General features: G+C 37.4%; 1 protein-coding gene across 1 annotated transcript in view; it reads left to right on the forward strand.

The window, feature by feature from the left end:
- Positions 1 to 22,913, forward strand: part of LOC122795583 (zinc finger protein 501-like) — a 433,900-nt gene that overhangs the window by 247,907 nt on the left and 163,080 nt on the right. Inside the window, exon 2 of the mRNA XM_044063833.1 lies at positions 8,888 to 9,014. Coding sequence (XP_043919768.1) covers positions 8,888 to 9,014 — 127 coding nt within the window. The remainder of the gene's footprint in view (positions 1 to 8,887; positions 9,015 to 22,913) is intronic.

Consider the following 22,913-nt stretch of genomic DNA (forward strand, 5'->3'; position numbering starts at 1 on the left):
TGTATGTATATATATATATATATATATATATATATATATATATATATATATATATAAACATAGGCTTTAAAGAGTTGTGGTGGCAATTGGTTCTGGAAGCCAATAGACCCCCAGGGTTAAATGAAAACATATCTATTTCTATTCTATATCTATTTTACCATTTTTAAAGTTAAAAGCTGCTAAAATATAACCTTGGGAACAATAATAAATATGGTCAATAGATGGCAGTGTTCATTGTAAATTGATGAAGTAAGGTTACCTATGAATAAACCCTTTGAAATGTTAAATAAATACATTAACTTTTGAATGAATTAACTCACATAAACCAAGTAAGGTTTTTTAAATAAATGTTTGTTTTTAAATTAAATTAATAATTTATTATATATGAAATGAATATGAACGTATTATATACACATTGTGAAATGTTAAATTTAAGTGGGACTTTTTAATTAGAAGTGAAATACGATTGGTCAACAATAATATGAATTTTGGTATAAAAGCTTTGATTTTAAGTATGCATTTTATCTGATGAAGTCTATTGGACGAAAACGCAATACTAAATAATGCGTTCATTTTGCTTTACAACTGAGGTCGTGCTTTGAATTTTCCACACTCCTGCTTTTCTTTTTTCTTTTCATTGGTATTGGAGCTGTTTGAAAAGTTTGCCGTACTGACTTTCTTCTTTGGTAACTGTTACACGGCATGGAGTGGGAGAAGGAGATGCAGCCTAGTAACGAAGACTGCAGCCAAACTAAAAGATTGATTGGGCAACTCACAGCCCTAGTTGATCTGTTGACGCCCCTGTGTGAGTCTATGGTGCGACGTACTGAACGAGGTGAATATGCGGAAGGGAGAGGAACCAGAGTGGAACAGGGTGAAAGTCAGCCACTACCAAGACGGAAAAGACCGCGGTTTGGCGTGGAAAGAACCGAACGGTATGGGGATGATCCGAATGGACCCACCTTCAACCCGGACACTACATCCAACATTTTCAACGAAGATGAGCTGGACGAAGATCGAAATAACGCCAACACCAGTTTGGGCTCGCAAACACAGGGGCAGTCACAAAAAGGTACTGGTAGCATTCAAAATTGTTTTGAGATGAACAGTTGGCTTAAAGAACGGTTTTCCTTTAATCCGGATGATATGAGTAACCAGCGGCAAACAAACTACAACAATTCTTTTGATACAAATGTTATGAATGTTTCAAAACTCATGTTTAAGTATAAAACTATTACCATTGAAAATAGTTATCTAATGGAATGTTTAAAACGGGGGATTGTACCAAAAGGGTTACGGATCTGGAAATACCCAAACAACGTTCAGATAGGTTGTGTTTCACACAGAACTTGTAAAAGTATTTAATAGATGTGGTTTGGACATAGTTAAGTGTATAATAGAAGAAAATGATAGAAATTTAGAAAATATCAATGAGCAAATTCAAAAGTTGGATACAGTCATTAGGGATGACTTAATTTTTGGGATTAAAGAAAAAAGGCAGAAATATTTTCAAGTAAAAGGGGAAATTGATTTAAAATGTAAGACACTAGTAGAGAGAAAAATGGTAAAGCTCAAAAAGGACATGGTAGAATATGAAAACCAAACATGTTACCCAAAACCAGTTAGTAATAGTATACCCTCATATCAAAGGTACAACAACAGAAAAGGAGGGGAGGGAGTTTCAAAGGTATGGACAAAAACTAGAGAAGCCTATGAACACAGGCAATTTTTAGACTATGAATATGATGAAGAATTTCCACCCCTAGAAAGGCAACATTTTAGTCCCAACAGAGAAAATAATGGAAATTTTCACAGGCAAGGGGGGATAAGGGGAAGGGGGAGATATGTGCAATAAACCCCCTACCTGACAATGGAAGCAAAAAAGGAGACAATATTGTTAAGATAGGTAACAAGTACACACTGGAAGGGTTCAGTATATACAATTTCAGTAACATTGAACTTAAGAAAGAGCATTTTTCATTGTTAGAAAAGGGGTTTAAGTTCATTCCTATGACCAAAGGGAACAGAACACAAACAACCCTGGATATAAAACTGTTTTTGAGAAAGATGAACCTCGAATTGTTATTTAAGAAAGAAGAATATGGTTTCAATAAGGAGAAATTAAATGTCACAAAAGAACAAAGAATATTAAAAAGGAAATCTATATACAATCCACCCATTCACGCACAACTTAGAAATTTCGAACAAGTTATGGAAAAAGGAATTAAAAGATGTGACAAAAGAGTGAGATATAAAAACAACTTAGATATAAAAGAAAAGGAGACCTTAGAAGAACTTAGACACAATGAAAGTGTTAGGGTTATGAAACCTGATAAAGGTGGGGGAGTGGTAATAATGGAAGTTATTGACTACGAAAGTAAAATGAATGAAATCTTAACTGATGAAGCCAAATATAGGATAGTCTCTAGAAATGAGATAAACCTAGCCTATCATAAGATAGACATAATGTTGAATGATATGGCCACAGAATCAGTTTTTGATGAAAAGATACACTTTTTCTTGAAAGTCAACAAACCAAAAGTACCTGTTATTTTCGGCATCCCGAAAATACACAAGAATACCACTGACCCCCCCTTTAGACCCATTGTGTCAGCTGAAGGATCCAAAACTACACCTTTGGCCGTATTCGTTGACACAAAAACAAAACACATATGGATCAACAAAAAGACCATACTGAGAGACTCGTGGGATCTATTAAGACAATTAGACCCAGAGTTACCGTACAAAGATACACTGTTTATGACAATAGATGTGGTGGATTTATTTGGATCGATACCATATGGAAAGGGTATGGAAATGTTCGAAGATGAAGTATTTAAGGATGACAAGATCATGAAGACAAAATAGCATGTATAGGCTTAATGGACATTATTCTAAGGAACAACTTTTTAGTCCACCAAGGGGAGTTTTACCAACAAACCAAGGGAGTTGCAATGGGGGCAGCCTGTGCCCCTACATTTGCCAATTTGGTCCTCGCTAACTGGGAGGAAGAGTTTGTTTTCACATCAGAATATTTCCAACACTGTATGTTGTACAGAAGATTCCTCGACGATATTATTATTCTATGGACAGGGGACTACACTAAGCTTGAAGAATTCTTATTATATATAGGAGAGACAACGGATTTTTTGAAATTTACACACACTACATCCAATACTAACATTGCTTATCTAGACATAGAAATTACTAAAAATTTGAATACCATAGAATCAAAAGTGTATAGAAAAGACACTTATGTCAATTCTTTTCTTCACTTTCAAAGTGGACACCCCAGATACTGTAAAAGAAACCTAGTGAAGGGACAGTTCGTCAGAGGTTCCAGAATGACCAGCACTGACTATGAATTTAAAATGGAATGTGATAAACTAGAACGAATGTTCCTTGAAAGAGGATATCCCAAGGAATTCATCAAGGAATACAGGACTGAGGTGTCCAAAGCTAGAAATGGGAGGTTCAAACCCATATTGGGACTTAAGGAAGAAATACAAAACCCCTATAAAAACAATCCAGAAAAGAAAGACAATTACCAACAATCACTTATACTAGAGTACAATGCACTCAACAGTAAGGTAAAAGAATTATTTCAAAACGAGTGGGAAAAGTTCAAAGCCTTTACAGACTTGGAAGGACTACTTGACTCCAACCCGAAGGTAGTGTTCAAAAATTCATATAACATAAAAAATTTACTAGAAAAAGGGAATCTAGGACACAAAGGTGAAAGGGGAAATCTTACAATAACAGGTACATATAAATGTGGAAGATGCAGACAATGTGAGTACATATCCAACCAAGATAAAATTTATTTGGAAAGTAGAAATATTTGGTAACACAGTAAAGGATATTTTAACTGTGAGTCTAAGGGACTAGTCTACTTAGCCATTTGTAAGGGATGCACTTCTTACTATGTGGGGAAGACAGAGCGCACCTTGAAGAAGAGGATATACGAACACATCTATGAAATTGGTAAATGTAAAGAAACCAATGCACTTTACAAGCACTCACTTGTCTGCAAGGAATACAAATATAGCTTTTTTGTGTTGGACCAAATAAAAATCGACATAAGAGGGGGTCCTTGGGAAGAAAACATAGGCTTTAAAGAGTTGTGGTGGCAATTGGTTCTGGAAGCCAATAGACCCCCAGGGTTAAATGAAAACATATCTATTTTACCATTTTTAAAGTTAAAAGCTGCTAAAATATAACCTTGGGAACAATAATAAATATGGTCAATAGATGGCAGTGTTCATTGTAAATTGATGAAGTAAGGTTACCTATGAATAAACCCTTTGAAATGTTAAATAAATACATTAACTTTTGAATGAATTAACTTACATAAACCAAGTAAGGTTTTTTAAATAAATGTTTGTTTTTAAATTAAATTAATAATTTATTATATATGAAATGAATATGAACGTATTATATACACATTGTGAAATGTTAAATTTAAGTGGGACTTTTTAATTAGAAGTGAAATACGATTGGTCAACAATAATATGAATTTTGGTATAAAAGCTTTGATTTTAAGTATGCATTTTATCTGATGAAGTCTATTGGACGAAAACGCAATATTAAATAAAGCGTTCATTTTGCTTTACAACTGAGGTCGTGCTTTGAATTTTCCACACTCCTGCTTTTCTTTTTCTTTTCATATATAAAATGTATAATAATAAAAAAACTTCCGAAGGCATCTGTAAAACGTAAATAAAACTAGGTATAACACAAGAAGAAAGAATGCAGTAAGTAGAACCTGTGACTGAGTGTGCTTTCATTCTTTATTTAAGAACTTCATCAGAATAAATAAACTGTGCAGATTACAAAGTTTAAATAGTGTAAGAAAACAAATGAAAATAATTTTGTCCAGTCAAAATCACAGTTCAACCCCTTTACACATGATGGAAGTGTAATTCTCAAAGTTCTGTTGTCCATAAATATGCATGAGGTGGGCGTAACTTAAACAGAGTAACAGAGCCAAGCTCGAACAACATTCTTAATGTACTCTGTAAAATTAACTGAAAATAAGAAATCAAATATCTGTAATAATGCGTAATAAAGTACAAGTACAATCATGTCCTCAAGTATATAAAAGTAGTAAGGTCTTCTGCTGTAGCAATGCATAAAATCAGACTTGCATACAAATTAACAATAAAGTCAGCCATTTAAGGCATACAATTAAAATCACTCAGACTTCAGACAGATGCCTTCAGAAGTTTTTTGTTATTTTAATAATTTTCTTTGCATATATATATATATATATATATATATATATATATATATATATATACACACACACACACACACATATATATATATATATATATATATATATATATATATATATACACATATATATATATATATGTATGTATATATGTGTGTGTGTGTGTGTGTGTGTGTGTGTGTGTGTATCTTAGGGTATTCCAGAGGTCCTTATTTTCAGTATTATTACCACTTACTTATTTTGTATTGTTCTTAAATACGATGAGGTGATTTTGCCTCCAAAGCTTGGAATTGATGTATCAGTTCATCTGAGGGCTGATTTAACATAAAAAACAGCTTTTGAGTATACTCTCACTCTTCCCTTCCCCTTTTTCTGCTTACTTGATATACTGTCTGGGGGGATATGTTGATGCACTTCCTCTGTGAGGGGAGGAGTGTGTTCTTGTACCCAGAATAATAAAGTGAAATATGGTTCTAAAAAGAGCGGGCAGATGCACTGAGTTCATCTTCTTGTCTGTTTGACATATTCAGCATTCAACAGCAAATTAAACTTAAGCAACACAAATTAAAAGAAATGCTCCAGAAATACTAAAAATCCATCCCATCCACACTTGAGTCACATTTGAGTCCTGTATACATGGAGTTTACTGGACAAGTAGGGTATGGAATTAGATAGCTAGGCCTTTCTAGAATGTCACATATGCTTTTGTACACACACACACAAACACGCACACACACAGACACACACACACACACACACACACACACACACACACACACACACACACACACGCTTACCTAGGAGTAATTTTGACTTGCCAGTCTGCCTACTTCATGTCTTTGATAAGTGAGAGGAAGCGGACATACCTAGAGAAAACCAGTATGAGCACAGAGAGGGAATGTAGGCCCCACACAGAAGGCATCCTTAGTGAGAATTAACCTGTAGAAACTCTTAAAGTAAGACAGCAATGCTACACCACTGTACCACCCATACTAAACATTAAATGGTTAACCTTACCTCCTCTTCAAGCACCTACAGACTGACAAAAATTAATGAAATCACGACCTAAAAGGCTATAGTACCAAAAGAAAGGATGTAGTCAGGCATATTCCATGTACTCTACTAAGTACAATTTTCTATACGTTACTTATGGAAACCATTGGCTTATTTGGGCAACACTGTGTCCACAACTGTCTAAATTAATGCCTCCAATAAGAGTTTCATAGGTTGAAAAATATCTATTTAATGATTTTCTAGGGAAGGTGATGCAAACATTTGTAAATTGTGGGGGGGGGGGCATTGCAGTTTTTCAAATGGCAGGTGGGTTGAGGAGCAGCAGTTATGAAATTGTATTGTCTGACTACACCCCTGACCAAACACGCTAATAAGAAATAAATATCATTAAGTCAAGAAAATTATTAGGAAAACAAATGGCCCAGCCACAATACAAATTATTTAAATACCTAGACTGCCCTGAAGCAGAGAAAAAAAAAACATAAAAAGCAGCAAAGAATATCAAAAATATAAAAATAGACACAAAATAAAATATAAAAAATATTTGTAAAACTATATAAAATAGCAGAGAAAATGTGATAACTATTTTATCATGTGTGCAAATAGACACTGCTAACAGTGAAAAGGAACTATTTTGTTTCTCAATGAGCAAAAACTTACAAAAAGTAACATGACGGATAAGAAAAACACCTAACAAAAAAAGAGATGCAGAGCCAGTTTTCTATTTGCAGTAATAAACCCCTAGAGGTGGGCATTAAAGGGAAGTAATGGACCTTCCAGAAGTAAAGAATACCTCTGGATAGTCTGTTGTTACCACATAAAATGTACACTGTTGGGCATTACTGATTGCTTAGTGATGTCGTCAATGTTAATACTTGTTTCTTGTTTTGGAGGGGGCAGAATATTCTAAGGCCTCAGCTTGACAGGACAACTTTATCTGTCAGCAACGTCTGAGTTTTTCTCAAATGATTTTCCTCTTGTCCCTTTTCAAGGCAAGAATCTGTGGAGCAGTCCAGAAAAATAAGGATAATATAAATCCATTACTGCGTTAAGTGCTCCCTTTCTTTAATGGATGTGAACCTGTTATTCTACTTCATCATTGGAGCAGAAGTATGTATTTAGCAACATTAAGCCAGCATACATGGGCCATGGATCCCTGCCTTAATAATATTCATTTCATCATCTGGGGTACCAAAGAACAGTCATGAAATGGAAAGTATTACTGTGTTTTCTCAAACCAGGCTGCCTTATTCCATTTTATCATTTGGAAGTAGATATTTAACTATCAGTGAGTTATTTGTGTCAAATTTAATTTTGAGTGGTATGACTGTCATGCAGCTATTTCTTTTTTTAAAATGTGTTGTGTTCTTTAAGAAGAAAGTTCTGAAAATCATTTCCATTTTCACTGAGATTATATTTACCTTTAAAAGTGTTGGACTAGAGTGCAACACACCAAATTTCTTAGTAGTTTTCTTTTTCTACACACGTATTTAAGATACAGTGTTTTAGGTCAGCCATTACTCTGATTATTGCATCCCATCACTGTTCTGGAGTTTAGTATTTTTATTGTAACGTTAAAGTCTATTCAAGGACAACAGCATGACCTAGTATATATACATTTTTATTTATTAACTGTTGACATTTTCTGCAGTACTAATGTTCTTGTATCATTCAAAGTGGTTTATATTTTTTTCTGATTTTTTTATACACCAAAACGGGCTACTGACTTGATGATGACTGTCATGCTAATGTAATTAAATTTTCTAACCAAGGTTCCTTCGTCTCGCAGTGTACTGTATGTCCCTATAGAATTGCATCAGACAGAAAAACATGTCTTTCCATTCACTTACAGTGAAGAGTACTGTAAGAGTATTGTGATTTTCTGCTTTCTTTGATGATGAGGAGGAGGAGGAAGAGGAGGATGATCTATCCCCTATTCACAGGTTTACCTTGACCAGACACGGTGGTGCAGAGGAAATAAGCCGCGGTGGTGCAGCTGTAACGTTGTTGCCTCACAGCAAGAGGTTCTCCTGTTCGATTCTGGGCTGGAGTGCCTTTTGTGTGGAGTCGGCATGTCCTCACCGCGGTTGAGTGGCGTTTGAAAGACATGCGCAGAATGGACGTGCCTTAGTTGAAGGTTGGGCGTCAAGCTGGCACCTCAGCACCCATAAAAAAATCTACTGCCAATCATTAGTGGACTGAAGTTCCGCTGTGGCTACCCCTAATCGGGAAAAGCCAGAAGAAAAACAACAACCTTAACCAGACACTGCTTGTATCATTCAGTGGGTGCTATAACAAAATACCAGAAAATAATAGCAAGAGTTGTTTCAGAAATAGTACGTGAAGAAACTGAAGAACCTGCTATGAGCATGAAACATAATGCAGTAATGTTTAATTATTTTTATTGTCTATGTCATGCTTACATTTGATTAAATTGAAGAAAAAGCATTTTGTAATAAAAAAGGTAGGCATTTGGGTGAAGATGTTCTTTACGTTGACCACAGCATGCACTGAAAGTTTCAGGGATTGCATTTGAATTTGTGTTTTAAGCTAGTCTGCAAACTGTCTGTGATGTATAACCACGGTGTTCATTAGTGGGTTGACAAATGATCCTGTATTTGTCTTCTTTTATTTCAGGAACCGATAGCATTTGAAGATGTTGTAGTCTTTTTCTTAAAAGAAGAGTGGAACATTTTAAACTACTGTGAGAAAGAACTGTACAAGAGGGTAATGAGAGAAAATTATGAAACAATATCTTCATTAGGTAAGAATAAACACATGATAGTTTAAATATCAGTTTAAATTCTTTTCTTACTCATTTCATCAAGTGTGTCCACATCCGTGTGTGTGTGTGTGTGTGTGTGTGTGTGTGTGTGTGTGTGTGTGTGTGTGTGTGTGTGTGTCCATGTTACGTAGGGAAACCGTTATGCCCAAGGGTTTACCTCTCCTTGTCATCAACAGTTTTTTACATTTGGATTACATGTTCTAGCTTATTATCACCTGTATTATATTCAAACATAATAATTTTTACTTCTATACAGAAAATATTCTGCTTTAAAAATAGAAGCCTGCCTTTTGTTATTTTGGAAGAACAGTGAATATTTAGTTAATATTTGCTTCTTTTTAATCAGAACGCACCTGTTTCCTCTCAAATGTGATATTTCCTCTTATGATTTAAACAGCATGTGGTGACAAAAGAGAATTAAAGGAACATTTATATGATTGCTTTGTTAAAAACTTGAAAAAAATCATCCTCAGTATTTATTCATTCAAATACGCTGTCAAAAAGATATGCTGAGAACATATTTATTTTTTATTTTACATTTGTTAACCGGGGTGTCTGACTGAGTTGAAAAGGCCCCTTTACAGCAGATACCTGGGGAGAAAAGCTCCACAAAGAAAAATTACAGATACATTTAGTTAGACATGATCAGTATACACACAAATTACAAAAGATGTGTTTCTACAGTGGTATGTGGCACATCAACAGTTGCAGTGGAGAGAACAACAAAAAAAATTAATTTAAAAATAAAGGTAATTAATAGATTTGTGGTGTACAGCTGAAATGTGGAACATAGGTAGAATACATACATAGTACACAGGTACAATACATACATTGTAGATTAGCCAGTGTTTGTGATTAAGATTGAAAACTATTATCAAGTACTCTAGATTTAGTATATATATATATATATATATATATATATATATATATATATATATATATATATATATACCTTATCCACTTTCACTAGCCTGAGGAGCAATCATGGCACTGCCATCTTTGCTTGAGATATTGCCTGATGAGGTCTTTAAAGGAGGCTTTGGATGATGCGTTTTGAATGCTAGTAGGGACAGAGTTCCATTTTTTAGCCACTGAACTACTATAAAGTGTGTCTCCAAAGCTATTGTAGCTGTTGGTGACTTCTAGTAGTAGTTTGCTTGATGATCTAAGAGGCCTTTTGGCTGAGTGATGTTGTACTAGGTTTTTGAGAGCAGGACACTTACTGGGGAGGTAATAGAATGGCAGAGGCAGAGCTGATTGTAAGTTAGGAGGTTGGGCTGTCCAAGCCAGTGGAGTTGTCACAAAGCAGTACAGTGATGAGTTCTATATGAGCAATTTGCAGCAAAGCGGGCAATTCTGTTATAGCAGGCTTCCATTTTGCTTAGTTTAGTTTTGTTGAGATTAGTCAGAATGGGAGAACTGTTTATAATAATAAGCTGAGTTTTCTTTGGATTGAGGTTAAGTTGGGCTTTGGTAAGGTAGTTTTCAACGTCAGAGAATGCTAGTTGAGTTGTTTGCAGGAGGGTGGGAATGTTTTGTGCAGCACAGATTAAGATAGTGTCATCTGCATACTGAATGATAGATGCATGCTGTGTGGAGGTATGGAGGTCATTTGTGAAAACTGTGAATAGTAGTGGTCCTAAGATAGAACCCTGTGGGACTCCTATAGTTATGGGCAGCTGAGGAGAGAGAGAGAATGTTCCCATTTCATGGCTTGGTACCTGTCAGTTTAGTAGCTTTGGAACCAGGTAAGAGTGGAATTTGATAGGTGATATTGGTTTAGTTTGTTTAGCAGGATTTGGTGTGAGATTGTGTCAAAATGCTGTGGACATATCCAAAAAAAGAGTTGACACCTGTAGGCCTTCATTTTTGAGATGGTTTACTGTGTCTGTGAAGCAGAGGAGGGCTGTAGTGGTACTATGGGCAGGTCTGAAACCATGCTGAGTAGGTGGCAGGATGTTGCTGTCTAGGAAATAGTTTAGCATCTGGGTATGGATGCATTTTTCTAGGATTTTGGCCAGTGGGGAGAGTAAAGCAATGGGTCTGTAGTTATTAAGTTCAGTGAAGGTCCCACCTTTATGTATGGGTTTAACATAGGATATTTTCCAGAGTTTGGGCACATAGTTTTCAACAACTGATCTGTTTATGAGAGTGGAGACTGTGATAGCAATAGCATCTGCTGTGAGTTTCAAGAAATAGCTGGGGAGTAGGTCGGCTGCTGTTGATGAGGTTTTTAGTTTGGAGAGCATGCTTTTGATTGAAGTGGTGGAAACTGTTTTGAGGGTAAAGCTTGTATTAGTGTTATTTGTGTTGGGGGGATAGTGAGGAAGGAACTGTCCTGTGATACTAAGGATAGAATTGAGTTCACAAAGTGGGAGTTGAATTGTGTTTCGATGGGAACTTTAGTGTCAGGGGTGGTTGGTTTGGGGGTAGCCTTTTGGGTGGATTTTAGTAGCTGGTTTACATTTTTCCAAATTTTTGGGGGGTTGTGTTGGTATTTAGTTTGTAATGTTATGTAGTAGGATATTTTGTCCAGCCTAATGCATTTTTTTGCATGGTTGCACAGTTCTTGGTACTTAGTTAGGCTTTGTGTTTCTTTGTTTTTTTGATAGTAAAGCCAGGCAGTGTCTCTGAACTTGAGGATTTGTTTGGTTTCTTTACTGAGCCAGGGATTTGTAGAGATTCTTACCTTGATTTTGCGCAATGGAGTGACAGTGTCTAGGTGTTGTAGAAATGTTTTGTTGAAATATGCAACAGCCTGGTCAAGTGGGAGGGTTTTTAGGGGGGGGGTCCAGTCACAGAGTGTTGTGGACCTCAGGAGATAATTATCTGTGTTTCTAGTGGATATATAGTTAGTGGTTTTGCATATGCTTGTTCTACTATGTATAAAATATATTATGTTCTGGTCACTTAAGGTGTCTGGGAGACTGCCTGTGTGAGGGTACAATGTGGGGTTGTTAGTTAAGACCCAGTCAAGGATTGATTTAGGGTTGGGAGGGTGGCCTAATGGTTAAGGTGTTTGCCTTACAAACACAAGGTACAGAGTTTGAGTCTCACATGGGATAATTGGCTAGGCTTAAAATGGCTTGCAAAGGCAGTTAGCCTAGTACTAATCTATGAATCTATTCCCTTTTAGATTTTTTATCACATCTAGTTGGAATTTGGACTAGCTGCTGGTAGCCATGGAGATTTGTTAGATTACTTGGTGGCTCTGATATACAGGTGAACCAATCTAGGTTGAAGTCTCCCAGAATAAGGGTTTCTTGTGCATATGTGGAAGAACACCAGGATAAGAAGTCTTCAAGGCTAGCAGGTGTATTACCAGGTGGAATATAGATCACAATTGTGGTGATGTCCTTTTTAGGGTGAAGTTGAAGTTGTGAGATAAGTATGTCCCAATTATTGGGGTAGGGGTAGGAGTTTGGTAATTGATGGCCAGTTAAGTTGGACTTGTACAGTAAGGCAGTTCCACCCCCTTTATGAAGTGGTCTGTCTTGTCTAATGATATTGTAGCTGGTAGGGAGAACTTCTGAGTTAGCTATGTTTTTCTTTAGCCAGGTTTCTGTTAAAGCAACTATGTCTGGGGAGTAGTGTGCCATTGTGGCCTGGAGTTCAGGTATTTTATTTTTGATACTTGTAATATTAATATTTAGCATTAAAAATGGTTGGTTTTGCTGCTGTTGTTGATTTGCCCAGGGATGAAGATAGTGGGGTTGTTATGTTCTGACATTTGTGATGGAGCAGTTTGTGTTGGACAGGATGGATTTGGGCCTGAGTTGGGGTGGATATCCCCACTTATGGTGAGCCTGCTGTTAAAATGGTGATACAGATGTTGGAGTTTAGTGAGGAGTGTGAGAAAGTATTGTATTTTTTTGGAGTAGGAATGAGAGCATATGTGTTTAGTTCTAAATTGGTCCGTTATGTAGTTCTTGAACAATTGTGACAGATATTATTATAATGTGTGGTGTCTGTATATGAGAGTGCATAATGTAGTGTTGTGCTACTAAGTTTAGGGATATTGCTAGAGTGATAACTTGTGGTGTTGTAAAGAATTATGAGAAGACAGACTAGACTTAGTTGTGTGATAGTCATGGTTATAAAGTTTAAGTTGGTTCTAGATGGGGAGTCTGAATAGGAATTATAGGGTTGCACTATATGTGGATGGGGAAGTAGTGTGGGTGATGTAAAAAATGCCTAATGGGAATGAGAGTGATTGGGAGTATTTTGTGTGGAGCAAGTTGGTGTGGTATAATGTGATATGACTTGAGGAGCTGTGATTGATGGAGGTGATGTGATGGTGAGCTGAGGGTGTGGCTGTGAGTACTATAAATGTAGAGGTAGTGGAGGCGGGAGGAAAAAGGGGGCAGGGCAGGGAAGCGGAGAGAGCCCGAGCATTAACAAGGGTGAACGGAGCGGGGCAGAGCCCACCAAGACAAGAGAAAAAAGTAAGTATTACTTTACAAATCTGAACACTTTAAACAAATTCCTGAGGTCTAATGGCTTACCAGCAAGCAGAATGTAATTGCTGAAGAGCACTTGTGTCCTGGTGGGAGACTAGAAATTTAAAGATGGCTCCATGCTCAGCAGGAGTCTAATATAGGCTTAGTATTGGGGGAGGGAGATAGCACAAGGGGTGTAAACCAGGTGGAATGCAAAGAAACCAGAGAGGCAATCAGTGGAAATCAGTGAAGGCCTCAGAGGGGGTAAGTATTAATTCAAACTACCTGTAAAGTGAAGGAGAGAAGAGACAGCGAAGGTTATTAAGGTTGGGAGTGTGTCTTCACATTGACTTGCTGATTAGTAACCAGTTTGTGCACAGATTAGAGTAGGGAGATACATTAGCAATGAAGGGGAATATATAGAGGTGCAAATAAAAAGGTGGGCCTCCAAGTGATGCACTTGAGAGGGCTGCTTGATGGTTAATTTAGTCACAGGGATCTGAATTAAATGTATACTGTCTATTGGACAGTTAGGATTACTGTACTAGCTGGGGGGGACACAAGGCTACAACAGTCAGTTTTATTAGCACACTGAGAACTACTAAGAAATGCTGCTAATTTAATAGCTTTACTCTCATAAAACATACAAGTAGAATGCCTGGGTGGACTGACCCTGCTCTTGAGGCTCAAAATGTATATCCTTGTTTAGTTTGCAGTACTGATTCCTTCTTATACTGTATAGGTGGAGTGGTAGCCGCAGACTGCAGATTTGCTTGACATGTTCTCCATGTGAAGGGTGCTTTCAGGGTGTATAGGAAGGAAGGTTATGCAACAATATAACAAAATAACTGATGAGAAGGTGATTACAAAACAATGACAGTGAGAAGTAGATATGCTAGTATGATTGTAAAATTGCAGGGAGTCAGACAGTTTTAATTAAGAGTTGCATAAGTATCTCCCAAGTAAATGGACCAAAGGTGATGTGTAAGAATATTAAATTCTATGTATTCAAAATAATTTTGTATACAAATGAAAAATAGAAATGTGTCTAACAGTAATATCTGACACAGCTGGAATATTTTGTTTGTATTTTTTAGTGAAAGATAAACATGGAAGCATGTTTTCACTTCCTCAGGGGTCATTAATATTGAAAGGGTTGCTTAACATCTAAAGAATCCTCACATAGAAAAATGGTTGAGGTGCATATAGTTTAGTATTTCAGAATATTCATTCTGAATACATAATATCTTGCCTGCCCTTTCCCAAAACATATTCTGCACCATTTTATATTATAATAAGTAAAGTTGAAGCAGACCTTGGCTTGAATCTTTTAGCTGAACTTTTTAAATGTCATAATGGGCAATTCTTTGTTGTATGTGAATATGAATGGGTGTGTTACTTGACTGGGTGCACATACAAAAATCTGAAAGTATATGTATTACAATGTTATAAACTGTTCTGGACAGCTTTTGATTGTAACTGCTAAACAGAGGATGATGTACAATATAATGTTTTCAGGGAATTATACTTCTTAAGTTGAGTAATAATTATTATGACCTTGAGAGCAAATACAGGTCATAATTATTACTGCACATCTCAAAATAATAATTCCCTTTGTAAATATTGTTATAGGTTCATACTAGACTATCTGCCCTGGGGCATTTATAAGCCTAGCCCGATTGTGTTTGGCTTACGCCACCCCTTGATTTGAGTATACTGTCCCCTTTTTAAAGTTTAGTTTACTGTGCCTCTGTCTAATAGTGACACGGAAGTAATCCCCGGGACAACAGTATGATCCCCCATCCACTCATCAAGATTCTTCTTGAAGAGGTTCAGTGAGGTGCTTTGCCTAACATGAATTGGAATTCTATTCCAGAGAGAAGGGAGCCTCTGGGTTATGAATCTGTCCCTCCAGCATGTTCTATTTATTTCTGTGCTGAGGTTCAAGTCCCTTGAGCACGTGGCTCTAAGGGATTTAGATTTACTGAGGTGGAGCATGTCCATTAATTCTGGGTTGGACATAGCTTTATATGTCAGGCATAGATCGCCTCGAAGTAGGCGGTATGCAACTGAGTAGAGCTGGAGTTTTTTTAACCGAGCAGCATATGGCATCTGTTTGAGTCCCTTGATCCTCCTGGTGAGGTACTTTTGGGGTCTTTCTAATTGCTGCAGGTGTCGGGTAAGGTACATCCCAAAGGGGCATTGTATTCTATGATGGGCCTGATGAGGGATGAATAAAGGGGCACGATTACCTCTCTTGATCTAGATGTGAATCCTTTCATGATGAGGTGGGCTATGTAGAAGGTCTTTCTGACCACTTTGGCAATGTGGTTGTCAAAGGAGAGATTGCTATCAACTTGGGTCCCCAGATCCCTAATTACTTTCTCTGTACTTAACGGGTTACCACCTATGTGGTAATTTGTGGGCACATTGTTTTTGCCAAAGGGTATGACTATACACTTTTTGGCATTTAGCTTTAGACCATGGCTCTGGCACCAGTTATCCGTCTTTTCCCAGATTCACCAGCTGGACTGGAGAGGAAACCATTGACTGACCTTTGGACATGCTAGAGTAATATAGGGAACTGAATTAAAATGGACCAATAGGGGACAAGGTAATCGTAGAGAGTATAAGAGTTAGTAGTGCTTATGGTTTATTAGTGCTAACTTGTAAAATTACTTATTTGGGCCAGTGAGGGGCCTTAGAATGAGAATATGGTGTTTATTTTGAGAGATAGAGCAGTTTTAAGGGAAAAAGTGAAGAGCAGACTTTGTGGAGCCAGGAATAGTTTAAACCCAATTAGACGAAAAACGAGCAAAACCGCGCAAAAGAGGATTTTAAGAGAGGGAGATCAAGGAGTTAGGAATTGACCCAAAACGGCCAATAAAACTACAGTTTCAAGGCAGTAACCACTCCCACAGGGGCAGGCAGGCTGCTCAATGTTTATCACTGCCACTGATGAACACAGACTTCCCTTTAGCCCAAGCAAACAATGGCCTCCAAGAAACTTACAAACAGTTCAGAACAGCAAATCTGTAACTGAACTTTTTTAAATCTCAGAGAAGTGGGAAAAAAGCAAGATTGTTTTGTTTTTTTGTTTTTTTTTAAGGAAAGCAGAGGTTCACAAGTATCAACAAGTTATAACAGTGCAGTAAATGACCCCACACTTGAGTGCTAGGCCAGAGACAGATAAAATGCAAGTTTTAGGAAAAAAACGATTTTAAAAATAAGTTCAGGCTGGAAATTCAGTAATCAGCTCTAGATTGTGTTCTAAATACAGTTACCAACACAGAAATCAAGTTTAACAAGCCAGAAAATGCTCAAAAGTAGGCGGCAATGCAGAAAAACTTAACAAATAATCTGAAGCAAAATACTTAAAATCTCAAAAGTGGCTCCTTTCTTCTCTCAGCATTTTCTCCTCTTGGTGGGTGCTTCACCAACAGCCAACAAGTCCAAAAAGATGCCAAAACCATGAGGCAATCGGGTTTTAAGAGGGGGAGATCAAGGAGTTAGGAATTGACCCAAAATGGCCAATAAAACTACAGTTTCAAGGCAGTAACCACTCCCACAGGGGCAGGCAGGCTGCTCAATGTTTATTACTGCCACTGATGAACACAGAGACTTCCCTTTAGCCCAAGCAAACAATGGCCTCCAAGAAACTTACAAATAGTTCAGAACAGCAAATCTGTAACTGAACTATTATGCTTTATTCCTTATAGGGTATGAGATTTTGAATACTTTTCTAATTTTAAGTTTTTAAATTTCCTTTTTTTCTGTTTCTTTCACTGTGGTTCTTTCTCATTAACAATTTTTTTACAGGATATGTGGTGTAATGCAATGAGCTTGTGTTGTACTAATTTCATTGTAGGCCCACAATGAATAAACTTTTCTCGTTTAATTGACATGTGATTGTCTGAGCTGAAAACATGTAAACCTATGGACATTTGTAGGGCTGACAAGAACAATACCAATGCTGAAAAAACATCATCATCATCATCAGTCCCACTTTACTACTTGGGCTCAGGGTGTCTTGTTAACTGTCACCATCTCTCGATTCAATGCCACACTCTTAGCATCTTCGACACTCATGCCTAACTGGCACAGATTGTCTCCTGCACAAGCCATACACCTCTTTGCTGGATGCCCTTGCTTTCTCTTACCTTCTTCCTGTCTCAAATCTTGTTTCACCAGATTGTCTTCTGCTTTTCTGCACATGTGCCCAAACCACCGTAATCTGTTCTCTATGGTCTTTTCTGCACCTGGAGCTGTTTTGGCTTCTGCTCTTATGTCCTCATTTCTTTGTCTGTCCCACAGTGTGCATCCTACCACCCTTCTCATTTGCCTCATCTCCTTCACCTCTAGCTTTCTCATCTGCTTTGCCTTTATTGTCCAGGTCTCTGTCCCAAACAGTAGTGCTGGTCTCACCACTGTTTTATAATTATGCCACAAAACAAAAGGTTAGTGTAATTGTTAAGGTGTTCACCTTACAGATACAAGTTGCAGGGTTTGATTCTTACATGAGGTAATTGGCTAGGCTTAAAATGGCCCACAATGGCATTTAGCCTAGTACTAATATATATATATATATTATGTAGGGGAAAAGCCCCTGTCTTAATCCTCAGTATGTGGGCAAGCCCCAATACCCTATATATATATATATATATATATATATATATATATAGAGAGAGAGAGAGAGAGAGAGATATAGCTATATATATATATATATATATATATATATATATATATATATATATATATATATATATATATATACACACACATAATATGTGTGTGTGTGTGTGTGTGTGTGTGTGTATATATATATATATATATATATATATATATATACACACACACACACACACACACACACACACACACACACACACACATGCACACACACCAGCTCCAATCTTACAGAAACTTGAAAAAGAAAGAAGAAACCCTGGGATTCAGAAAGAATCCCACCATGGGCACTAAGAGCTATGGCCAAAATATACTCTTTCTGCAATCACAGAAAATGTGATTCAGAGATACATTGGATGCAGTGTGGAAAGACTTGATCATCTACGTGTCTCTGAATTGCATGGTATTACCATTAGTGCTAATCAGCACTTTTCTGTGGTAATCACCACCGGCAGTCCATGCATCATATTGGCACAGGCTCCTCCACAGTAATAGATATATATATTTATATATATGTATATATTTATATATATATATATATATATATATATATATATATATATATATATATATGTGTGTGTGTATGGTTCCACTTCATATCATCGAATTATCATTTCATCGAATTTCAAATCATTGAGACCAAATCGCCGAAAACTTATTTAGTTGAAAACTCATATCATCGAATCTCAAATCATTGAAAACTATAAAGCAAGTAGAAATAACATTCCACAAAGTCTTTACTATATTTATGCAGGGGGGCAAGCCCCCCTGCACCCCCCCTGTAAATAAATATACCAACTCCAAGGTCGCACTACAGTGGGGGAAAAAGGTAATTTTCTAACCCCACTGTAGTGTGACCTTGGAGTTGATATATTTAATTACGGGGGGGGGTGAGGGGTACAGGGGGCTTACCCCCCTGCATAAACATAGTAAACAGTGTCTGGGATGTTATTTCTAGTTGCTTTATAGTTTTCAATGATTTGAGATTCGATGATATGAATTTTCGACGATTTGGTCTCGATGATTTGAAATTCGATGAAATGATAATTCAATGATATGAAGTGGAACTATATATATATATATATATATATATATATATATATATATATATATCTGGACCTCGCAAAAGCCTTCGATACAATACCCCACTCAGGCATTATAGATAAGCTCACCAGCTTAAATATAAACCCCTATGTCACTAGATGGGTTGCAAACTGGCTCAAGGACAGAACCCACATGGTTAGAATTGCTGGAGCCATGTCAGACTCCAAACCAGTTACAAGTGGCATCCCACAAGGCTCAGTCCTGGGACCTCTCTTGTTTGGTATATATTTCTCGGAGGTACAGGCCAACACGGAAGGACTGTGGCTGACCAAGTTCGCAGATGACTGCAAACTGGCCATAATCGACTCTCCAGCCGACACAAGCATCCTCCAAAAGGGCCTCATAGAAACAGACAACTGGTGCCAGAGCCATGGCCTCAAGCTAAACGCCAAAAGTGTATAGTCATCCCCTTTGGCAAAAACAAAGTGCCCACAAATTACCACATAGGTGGTAATCCATTAAGTACAGAAGAAGTCATTAGGGACCTGGGGACCCAAGTTGATAGCAATCTCTCATTTGACAACCACGTGGCCAAAGTGATTAGAAAAACATTTTATATAGCCCACCTAATCATGAAGGGATTCACATCTAGATTAGGGGAGGTCATTGTGCCTCTTTACTCATCCCTCATCAGGCCCATAATTGAGTACAATGCCCCTTTTGGGATGTACCTTACCAAACACATGCAGCAACTGGAAAGACCCCAAAAGTACCTCACCAAGAGGATCAAAGGGCTCAAACAGATGCCATATGCTGCCCGGTTAAAGAAACTCCAGCTCTACTCAGTGGCATACCGCCTGCTCAGAGGTGACCTGTGCCTGACATATAAGGCCATGTCCAACCCGGAATTAAGGGACATGCTGCACCTCAAAAATCCAAATCCCATCGAGCTACATGCTCGAGACTTGAACCTCAGCACTGAAATAAATAGGACATGCTGGAGGGACAGATTCATAACCCAGAGGCTCCCTTCACTATGGAATAAAATCCCAGTCCAGGTTAGGCAGAGTCCCTCATTGACTCTCTTCAAGAGGAATCTTGATGAGTGGATGGGAGATCATAGGTTTACCCCGATTATCACTTCTGTGTCACTGTTAGACAGAGGCACAGTATACTAACCTCGAAAAAGGGCATAGCAAAATTAATTTAAAATGGGTGGCGAAAGCCAAACATACTCTGGCTAGGCTTATAAATGCCCTAGGGCAGATAGCCTAGTATGAACCTATGAACCTATGAACCTATATATATATATATATATATATATATATATATATATATATATACATACATACACACACAGTGGATATAAAAAGTGTACACACCCCTGTTAAAATGCCAGGTTTTTGTGATATAAAAAAATAAGATCACAATAAATCATTTCCAAACTTTTCCCACCTTTAATGTGACCTATAACCTGTACAATTCAATTGAAAAACAAACATCTGTTAGGGGAAAAAATATATGTACAATATGCTGGTTGCATAAGTGTGCATACCCTTAAACTAATACTTTGTTGAAGTACCTTTTGATTTAATTACAGCATTCAGTCTTCTTGGGTACACACCTGCCATCAGTTTAAAGATAGTCTGATTAACCCCAAATAAAGTTCAGCTGTCCTAGTAGGATTTTCCTGACATTTACTCAGTTGCCTGCTACAACAAAAGCCATGGTTTGCAGAGAGCTTACAAACCATTAAAGGGATCTCATTGTTGAAAGGAATCAGTCAGGAGAAGGCTACAAAGAAATTTCCACAGCATTGGATATACCATGGAACACAGTGAAGACAGTCATCAAAAAGTGGAAAAAATATGGGACAACAGTGACGTTGCAAAGAACTAGATCTCCCTCCAAAACTGATGAAAAGACAAGATGAAAACTGGTCAGGGAGGCTGCCAAGAGACCTGCAGCAACACTGAAGGAGCTGCAGGAATTTCTGGCAAGTGCTGGTTGTGTATTACATGTGACAACAATCTCCTGTATTCTCCATATGTCTGGACTATGGGGTAGGGTTGCAAGACAGAAACTTTTTCTTACACAGAAAAACATCTAGGCCCGGCTAAAATTTGCAAAACAATAAATCAAGTCTGCCAAAAGCATGTGGGAAAATGTGTTATGGTCTGATTGGAGACCAAGGTTGAACTTTTTGGCCACAATTCCAAAACGTACGTGTGGCGCAAAAGCAACACTTCACATCACCAGAATAATACCATCTCCACGGTAAAGCACAGTGGTGGCAGTATCATGCTTTGGGGTTGCTTTTCTTCAGCTGGAATTGGGCTTTAGTCAAGGTGGAGGGAATTATGAGCAGTTCCAAATATCAGTCACCTTTGACCCAAAACCTTCAGGCATCTGCTAGAAAGCTGAAGATGAAGAGGAATTTCACCTTTCAATACGACAATGACCCGAAGCATACATCCAAATCAACAAAACAATGGCTTCACCGGAAGAAAATTAAAGTTTTGGAATGGCCAGTCAGAGCCCAGACCTAAATCCAATAGAAAATCTGTGGGGTGACCTGAAGAGGGCTGTGCACAAGAGATGCCCTTGCAATCTGGCAGATTTGGAGCACTTTTGCAAGGAAGAGTGGGCAAATATTGCCAAGTCAAGATGTACTATGTTGATAGACTCCTACCCAAGAAGACTGAATGTTGTAATCAAAGCAAAAGGTGCTTCAACAAAGTATTAGTTTAAGGGTGTGCACACTTATGCAACCAGAGTATTGCACGTTTTTTATTTTTTATATTTTTTCCCCTAACAAATTTGTTTGTTTTTCAATTGAATTGTACAGGTTATAGTTCACATTAAAGGTGGGAAAACTTTTGAAATGATTTATTGTGGTCGCATTTTTTATATCGCACAAACATGGCATTTTAACAGGGGTCTAATTACTGTGTTCATTTGTTTTATCAAACTTATAACCTTTGGATTTTATTGACTTTCTGTAGTCTTTCTTTCATTGATCTTAATATCACTCTCCATTTCTATTAAATCAAGCAGCTCTTCTCTTATGTCATTTTCTTCTAAACTGAGGGCACATTCTTTGTTCTCCATTTCCTGCAGGCATTCTATAGAAAGTTACACAGTATCTTCCTGTGCTACTTTCTCTTCAGTTTCATCCTGTGACTTCTGTTGCTCTTTCATATGAGAGCTCACTGGCCGATCAGTCCACAACATTGACTGTGTCAGAGTTGCCAGTTTCCTGTTCCTTCTCTTGCTGTACAACTTCATTTGAATGTTTGTACTGGTTTCCTCTGAAAGGCTCCAAAGTATCTTCATATGGCAAGTGATCAGATGTTCCCACTGCACTGGTTTCTCGTTAATCTGGGTATCCATTACTCTGTCCTGCTGTGATTTTATCTGAGTTAGATTTTCTTCACTAAATGCTTCACTTCATAGGTTCGTAGACACCTTAACCAATATACCAAACTCCCCCTTATGGATTACTTCAAAGGTAATACATAACCTCAGTTTCTGTTTCTTTAACTTCTCCATTACTAATCCTTTTTTCTACATTTCTTCTTTGTTTTCTTACTTTTTGTATTGTAAAATTGTCCATGTTCAGTTGCCTTTACCTGTATTTCTCTTCAAATATTTTTGGTGCTGCTCTTTTTGTATTGATTAGTTTTGCTTTCTCCTTTATATACATATT

The sequence above is a fragment of the Protopterus annectens genome, chromosome 2.part2, assembly GCF_019279795.1.
Source record: "Protopterus annectens isolate FY-2018-M chromosome 2.part2, PAN1.0, whole genome shotgun sequence".
NCBI lineage: Eukaryota > Metazoa > Chordata > Ceratodontiformes > Protopteridae > Protopterus > Protopterus annectens.